At 50.4% G+C, this 8683-nt stretch overlaps 1 protein-coding gene across 2 annotated transcripts in view; it reads right to left on the bottom strand.

Annotated features, from left to right (window-relative positions):
- Positions 1-1331: 1331 nt before the first annotated feature.
- The window catches only part of homer2 (homer scaffold protein 2), a 28361-nt gene continuing 21009 nt past the window's right edge, over positions 1332-8683 (bottom strand). Inside the window, exons 9-10 of one of the 2 annotated variants that reach the window (XM_079736536.1) lie at positions 3291-3467; positions 1332-2932 (exon numbers count right to left, since the gene is read on the bottom strand). In XM_079736536.1, the coding sequence (XP_079592662.1) occupies positions 2852-2932; positions 3291-3467 (258 nt within the window). In that variant the 3' untranslated portion in view covers positions 1332-2851. Of the gene's footprint in view, positions 3468-8683 lie in introns of both variants that reach the window. The other variant, XM_079736537.1, reaches the window with a different exon arrangement.

Genomic DNA, 8683 nt, shown 5'->3' with positions numbered 1-8683 from the left:
TCATGCTGCTCAAGATTAAACAGTTTGCAGCTAAAGAGCCTTTCGCCTTTACCTTTTTTTAATGTTTCCACATTTGCATGGGCGATGACTAATGAACATTGTCAATTAAACGCTTTACCAAGCATTCATTTGACTAACTGTCCCCCCCCTCCCAATGCACCCAGCAGCTCTCTGACTGACATTACCGTCAAATAACCCGAACCTCACTCAGATAGCTGAGTCCATGTGGATCCTTGTCTCTTAGAAACACTATTCAACAACGCTGCTGAGGGCGTTCATTTGGTGTTAGCAATGATGGCCACTTTGTTTTGGCTAATGGCTTGTCCCTGCGGTGACGGCACAGCAGAGAGGGTGGAGGAGAGGGAGACTCGTATCAGACGCAGGGTGATCCCCGACCACGAGCCATACCTGTGTCTGTGGGAGATTCCGGGAGCCAGTGTTTCTATGGCAACGGGGGATATCAGCGGCTGGCCCACACTGAGTGTCCTGGCTCTTTTAATGATGCTACACTAAACCGCCCACTCAACAGTCATCATACACTCAGGCACACCGTGCCTCATCTGAAACAAGGAGGAAGTGTGGGAAGGAGTCTTGAACATTTACACACCAGGTTTATGGACCAGCCTTACCAGTCTTGATAAAGTCTGTTTGAACTCAGATAAACAGAATGAAAACTGTCAATGACAAAGACAGCTGGGAGTATCCCACACATATACATATACATAAATAGATCTATATATATATATTCCACCAGCCACGCATCTCTGTGCGGGGGATTAAGTTACCAAGGCAACGTGTCCTCTGGTCCACCACTGCATCCATCTCCACGGCGATGGAGGTGGGAGTGGAGCTCAGGCATCCTCTGACTCGATGTCTCTTGATTTGGGAGGAAAGTATTCCTGTTTGTCAAAAACCTGCAGTTTCCCGATAAATATTTTTTAAGAGCTATCGTTAGGATGGATGTACAATCCCTCGTTTACTCATGGATTGGTATTCATGTCTTTAACCGAACAGATATAATTGTGCTGCCCTTGAATGCAGATAGTCAGTCACAAAATGTTGACAAAGAACTCTGCGCTCCAAAGGTATACGATAAGGATAAGATATGCATTATGGATATGATGATTAAGCGAAGTACATAGTCATTAAACTACAACTGTAGAATAAAATCATTATGAATAATAAGTGCAGTATTTTACACCTTATGACTTGTTCAATTAAAGTAGATGTGTAATATCAAAACATCAATATATATTGAATACAGCCTAGTACTGTAGAGACCTCGGCCCTCACACACAAGTTGAAGTGAAAGAAAGACACAGACCCCCCAATTGTAATTAAACTACATTTTAAACAATTGTCATTTCTATGGTACAATGTTGAACTTGGCTCACAAAAGGAGGACAGGAGTTGGGAAAAGGAGATGATCACGAGAAGTGTTCGGGGTTCTGCCAACCAATCAGCAAGAGATTTAAACGGGATCCAAACAGATTACACTCGCGGTATATTTCCCTTCTTTATACTCAGACACCGTCCTGCAATTAAGTTATTCTATTATCAAAAAAATAGTTCAGAAGCCATAGATCTGGTATGAATACATATATTATACATTGTATTTGCACAGAAATACATTTTGGGTTAATGTAGTGTTCGAGTTCAGGGTTGATTCTAGAAAAACGACTTCTAAATAGGCCCCAATAAATAAAGTTGTAATTCGAACGAGGAAGAAAAACATAATCCAGAATTTTAGATTGAAGGCCCCAGCCCTCTATATCCTTGCTATGAAGTTCATGTTCACATTATTATCCCTGTAGCAGCACAGATTCCCAGCACCACCCAAAGAAAGCTTGTATGGGAAGCACAAATATCATCAAACATGCAAAACACAAAAAAAGGTATTTTGATCACTTCACTCAAGGCAAAAGGGGTTCATACAGTATACTAGTATTTTTTGGATGAAGAACTCTGGAAAAATAAGTCAAATTTCCCTCTCAATGCAAATAAACGTGTCTTCAAGGATGGCAGCAAACCTTTGGAATCCTATTGCTGTCTTGTGTGTGTGTAAGACGACTGAGCCAGCGTTTGATTCTGACTTCAATGTCAAAGAGGCATTGGTAAATAAATGTGCTGGCACCTTCTCCCTTTATCCTACAATGAAAGTTAGGTTGAAAAAATCTTTCTTTGTGATAAACATGATTTCCCTCCCCAAAAAACATCTGCTTGGTTGTGATGTCACTATGATGTCATTGTCATGATGTTATCCCTCGGCCAGAGTGGGGGGTGGGAGGGTGAGGGAGATGGGGGGCTGAGACGGGGTGAGGATGGGAGGGTGAGGGAGGGTGGGGGGCTGAGACGGGGTGAGGATGGGAGGGTGAGGGAGATGGGGGGCTGAGACGGGGTGAGGATGGGAGGGTGAGGGAGGGTGGGGGGCTGAGACGGGGTGAGGATGGGAGGGTGAGGGAGATGGGGGGCTGAGACGGGGTGAGGATGGGAGGGTGAGGGAGGGTGGGGGGCTGAGACGGGGTGAGGATGGGAGGGTGAGGGAGGGTGGGGGGCTGAGACGGGGTGAGGATGGGAGGGTGAGGGAGGGTGGGGGGCTGAGACGGGGTGAGGATGGGAGGGTGAGGGAGGGTGGGATGGCGCCGCCCGGAGGCACTTGAGTCGCGACCTTCAATCGTGTGTGTGTGTGTGTGTGTGTGTGTGTGTGTGTGTGTGTGTGTGTGTGTGTGTGTGTGTGTGTAACCTAAACTAAATACAAACTCTTCAAACACCTGAGATAGACAGGGGGCGGGGGCTCGGCCGGGTTCTCCCCTCAGGGGGGTCAGGGGTCAGGGTCCATCGGGGGTGGATGTCAGTTAGCCCTTTTGTTCATAAAGCAAGCCTGGCTTTGTTGACCTGGTACTAGTACACCTGGTACCTGGTACAAACCATCCTGGGGCGGAAACAAACAAACAGAATCACAGAGAGACAAGAGTCCAAGAGCCCGCACCCGCCACCCACCCTGTCCTGTCCTTCAGCACCCAGCACCCCCTCCCCAGAACACAGCAGCGGGGAAGGTCCCTACGTTAAGCTCAAAACAAAGAACACGACTCCATCCTCCTAAGTCAGCCAAGCCCTCTCCCTCCACACATTTTAACCACACTTTCTGCAATTGATTTTGTTCATTTTGATTCTTTTTGGAAAACCTAACTGTTCAGATTGGACCACACCATTTGGTGAGGGGAAGAGGGAGGATGACCTCGAGGTTAGGGTTAGTACAATGCTTTGACCCTTGACCTCTAGTTGCCCACCCCAAGCTTGGATAGGCCCTGGCGGAACTCGTGCAGCTCGTCAATCTTCCCGTCCAGGATGTCCATGAACTTCTTGAGCTCGCCCTGCATGTCGCCCTGCTTCTGCCGGTTCTCCTCCGCATCGGCCTGCAGGCCTCCTATCCGGCCGTCCAGCTCCATGTTCTTCGTCTCGGCAGTCTGGTGTCAGGGAGATAGGAATTCATTAACCGATATCAAAATAAACATTGAAATCCTTTATTTTAATGTATAGCTTTATTAATAAAGAAGTACAATAAACTAGACGTGCATATATTTAAATAATGCGTGTGGTCGCAGGAGACCTCTCGTCATGATGCAAGCACAGCTAATAAGCGAGAGCGCCAAGTTTAAACTTTTTAGGTTTAAAAAGTTTAAACCTAAGTTTAAACTTAGGTTTAACTTTGACGTTATAGCGCCCGCTGTGGTCAAAGTGGTACTTTAACTTCTGGAGACCTGGTCACGTTTACCTCACGATAATTAAGTCATTCTTAAAATGTATGAAAAGGTGAGAGAATAGTCCAGTGGCTAGGCGTGGTTCCACTCGGTTGAAAAGTATTGTGTTTGACCTAAAGGCCACAGATGCAGCTGGAGGCGTGGGTGAATAAGAAGTTGAACTAACTACAACTATACTAACCCCCGCCCCCGAGCCCTCTATAAGACCAGGGACCACCACTAACCCAAACACCGAAGGCCCCCACAGCCTTCTCCATACAGGCCTGCACAAGCATCTGGTCAAATAAACATATAGTATAGAGACATTTTGCTGTCCTTCTACATTAAAGGCAAACCAAAGGAATCCACTGTCTCTAGATGCATCATCGATGGGCTCTCCCCTTGGTTAAAAAGTGCTGAGAAATTATCACAGCAACTCTACCTTCTCTCTTGCGTCTTCTCATATTGGCCTTTTCTAGAATACTTTCTAGGAAAAAACGACACATACGTACGTGTGTGTGTGTGTGTGTGTGTGTGTGTGTGTGTGTGTGTGTGTGTGTGTGTGTGTGTGTGTGTGTGTGTGTGTGTGTGTGTGTGTGTGTGTGTGTGTGTGTTTACGTGTGTTACGTAAAGTGACACGTGTGTGTGTTAGTGTGCACGTGTTTACGTGTGTGTGTGTGTGTGTGTATGTGTGTACGTATGATTGGGTGTGTGTGTAAAAGGTGTGCAAGTAAAAGGTGCAGGATGTGAATAATGGTTAACATGACATCTGAAGGGTTAACCTAACCCTAACCTAACCCTAATGATGACTGAAGGGTTAACCTAAACCTAACCAAACCCTAATGATGACTGAAGGGTTAACCTAAACCTAACCCAACCCTAATGATGACTGAAGGGTTAACCTAAACCTAACCCAACCCTAATGATGACTGAAGGGTTAACCTAACCCTAATGATGACTGAAGGGTTAACCTAAACCTAACCCAACCCTAATGATTACTGAAGGGTTAACCTAACCCTAATGATGACTGAAGGGTTAACCTAAACCTAACCCAACCCTAATGATTACTGAAGGGTTAACCTAACCCTAATGATGACTGAAGGGTTAACCTAAACCTAACCCAACCCTAATGATGACTGAAGGGTTAACCTAACCCTAATGATGACTGAAGGGTTAACCTAAACCTAACCCAACCCTAATGATGACTGAAGGGTTAACCTAAACCTAACCCAACCCTAATGATGACTGAAGGGTTAACCTAAACCTAACCCTAATGATGACTGAAGGGTTAACCTAACCCTAATGATGACTGAAGGGTTAACCTAAACCTAACCCAACCCTAATGATTACTGAAGGGTTAACCTAACCCTAATGATGACTGAAGGGTTAACCTAAACCTAACCCAACCCTAATGATTACTGAAGGGTTAACCTAACCCTAATGATGACTGAAGGGTTAACCTAAACCTAACCCAACCCTAATGATGACTGAAGGGTTAACCTAAACCTAACCCAACCCTAATGATGACTGAAGGGTTAACCTAACCCTAATGATGACTGAAGGGTTAACCTAAACCTAACCCAACCCTAATGATTACTGAAGGGTTAACCTAACCCTAATGATGACTGAAGGCTTAACCTAAACCTAACCTAACCCTAATGATGACTGAAGGGTTAACCTAACCCTAATGATGACTGAAGGGTTAACCTAAACCTAACCTAACCCTAAAGATGACTGAAGGGTTAACCTAAACCTAACCCAACCCTAATGATGACTGAAGGGTTAACCAAAACCTAACCCAACCCTAATGATGACTGAAGGGTTAACCTAACCCTAATGATGACTGAAGGGTTAACCTAAACCTAACCCAACCCTTATGATTACTGAAGGGTTAACCTAACCCTAATGATGACTGAAGGGTTAACCTAAACCTAACCCAACCCTCATGATTACTGAAGGGTTAACCTAACCCTAATGATGACTGAAGGGTTAACCTAAACCTAACCCAACCCTAATGATGACTGAAGGGTTAACCTAAACCTAACCCAACCCTAATGATGACTGAAGGGTTAACCTAACCCTAATGATGACTGAAGGGTTAACCTAAACCTAACCAACCCTAATGATTACTGAAGGGTTAACCTAACCCTAATGATGACTGAAGGGTTAACCTAAACCTAACCCAACCCTAATGATTACTGAAGGGTTAACCTAACCCTAATGATGACTGAAGGGTTAACCTAACCCTAATGATGACTGAAGGGTTAACCTAAACCTAACCAACCCTAATGATTACTGAAGGGTTAACCTAACTCTAATGATGACTGAAGGGTTAACCTAAACCTAACCCAACCCTAATGATTACTGAAGGGTTAACCTAACCCTAATGATGACTGAAGGGTTAACCTAAACCTAACCCAACCCTAATGATTACTGAAGGGTTAACTTAACCCTAATGATGACTGAAGGGTTAACCTAACCTAACCCCTCAGTAGTGTTTAGTACTGATGGTGTGCTTGAATACATCCCAACTGTGTTGTGTTTTCTGCATCTCTGATCATCAGACCTTCCCTTTGGATGGAGAGAGAGAAGGTATTCAAGGCATGCCGATATTGTTCCAATGTCTCTCTTCCCTTTGTTGTGCTAGGCCGTTAGTCACAGCGAGGACACTGCCCCGTCCGGTTAGGCTGATCCCTTTGAGTCATGTAGCGGACGCACAGCGAAACCCCATCCACCCTAAACCTAGCCCCCACTACGGGCTCCTTTCACCTTGTGTGTGTGTGTGTGTGTGTGTGTGTGTGTGTGTGTGTGTGTGTGTGTGTGTGTGTGTGTGTGTGTGTGTGTGTGTGTGTGTGTGTGTGTTGTGGCATCCCGCCGCTGAACCTCGGACCGGGGGGGTCCGAGGACACGCAATAGACGGGGGTTTACCGTCGCCACCCTCTAGCCGGCGACAGAGAGCACCACGTCTCTCCCCCCAATCAGCGCAATCGGAGACACCTGGCCGGAGGAAGGGAAAGGACCAGGAACCGGGCTTAAAAGGGGTACGAGTCCGCACCACGGGGAGAGTGACACGGAGGGAGTAAGCACCAGGCCGGGCGAACGGCGAAGCGACACGGAGGGATTCCGCACCACGCCGGCGAACTAGAGTCTCCCGGAGACCCTAGCACGAGGATGCAGACTAGTCATTCTTGTGAAATAAACGCCGACTGCGGCTTTAACCCTTGCTTTCCGCGTTATTCCTACCGGATACCTGACACTTGGGGAAACGGGCTGCCACATATGGCGGAGAATGCAGGCAACTCGACCGCGCTACGGGCCGGTTTTGTGAGGGAACCTCCTTCAGCCGGCATGCAGAACCCGGATGGGGCCGCGGCGACGCCCACCCAGCAGCAGCAGCGGGAGACCACGGAGAGTCTGGCCCTGCTCTACGAGGCCGTACTAAGGCTCACCCAACTAACCACCACGACCGCCGCCGCAACCACCGCCGCGACCGCCGCCCCGACGCAGCCGGAGACGCCAGAGACGACGCGGCCCGAGATGAGGCCGCGGGAGGCGGGGCCGCGGGAGACGAGGCCGCGGGAGGCGGGGCCGCGGGAGACGAGGCCGCGGGAGGCGGGGCCGCGAGACGAGCCACGCCGGCAGCAGACGCAGCCATGCATGCTAGCGACCTGCTGGGCACAGGGGAAAACAGGAAGCCCGACCATACCGGCGCGGGTAATGAACCGGGACACGCAGGCCCTTGTGGATACCAGCAGCGTGGTCACTCTCCTCCGCCCCGACTTGGCTGGCGGGAAGGAGGGCGCACCCATAGAGGTGGCCTGCATACACGGGGACACCCGGACGTTCAAGACCTGCCACGTCGTCATCCGGACCCCGCACGGGGTATTCACGCGGGCAGGGATCGTACCCCACCTCCCGGTGCCGCTGCTAATCGGGAAGGACTGCCCGATCTTCCACCGGCTACAGGACCCGGCGCGTGAACTCCGGAGCCGGAGAGAACCACCCCGCAGAGGGGTGAGGGGAGCTCAACAGGCCTACGGGGCCACCAGGCCTCCGTCGTCCCCCGGAGGGCGAACAGAGGAAGCTGCTCACGGCAAATCTAAGCCAGCGCCGTGCGAGGCCAGCCCGGCCGCGCCTGAGGCCGGGCAGGAGGCCTCTGGCGAGGCCCGGCCCCCGACCGAGGACGACGTGGACACCGAGCCTACGACAGAGGCCTCAATCCAGGCCGATGAGACGTCGGTCGAGCCCCAGCCCTTGGTGGAGACGGAGCCCGAGGCGGAGACGGAGCCCGAGGCGGAGGCTGAGCCCGCGGTCTCACCGGAGCCAGAGGCTGTGGGGCTGCTCGAGGCTGACTCGGAGCCAGAGCTCGAGGCCGATCCAGAGGCCGACGTCGACACCGAGCCGGAGGCAGAGGCAGAGACGGAAGCGGCAGAGACGTCGGTCGAAGCCATGGCCTCCTCTACAGAAGCTGAGGACGATCACCTGTCCGTGTCGATCCCCAACGAAGACGCCATCACGCTGGACGTGGATGGGGACAACCTCCTGGAGACAGGTAAACCTGTGAAGCTTCCAGATCCCGACAAGAGCTCTGGCGACCACCTGGTCCCCTCTGGACCCACGACGATGACGACGACGACGACCTGATGGACCGGGGTCCTTGGCCGGGACCAAGGACACCGGCTCTAAGAAGGCGTCGACCATCAAGCGGCTTCGGCGAATCACATTGGACCACGAGTGGGCCTATCAAGCCCAGAGCCGGTGGAGGGCAGAGGGAGGTCATCCTGGTCACCGACCACGTCCCCCTGAAGCGGATGGCCGGAGCCAGGGACACCAACGCACGAGTGACGCGGTGGTTCCGGGCCCTCCGAAACATCAGGTATTATCTCCTAGGGAGGGAGGTCATCCTGGTCACCGACCACGCCCCCCCGAAGCGGATGGCCGGA

Source organism: Pollachius pollachius, assembly GCF_949987615.1.
Source record: "Pollachius pollachius genome assembly, chromosome: 5".
In the NCBI taxonomy this organism is placed as follows: domain Eukaryota; kingdom Metazoa; phylum Chordata; class Actinopteri; order Gadiformes; family Gadidae; genus Pollachius; species Pollachius pollachius.
This window is presented reverse-complemented; position numbering and strand designations above follow the sequence as displayed.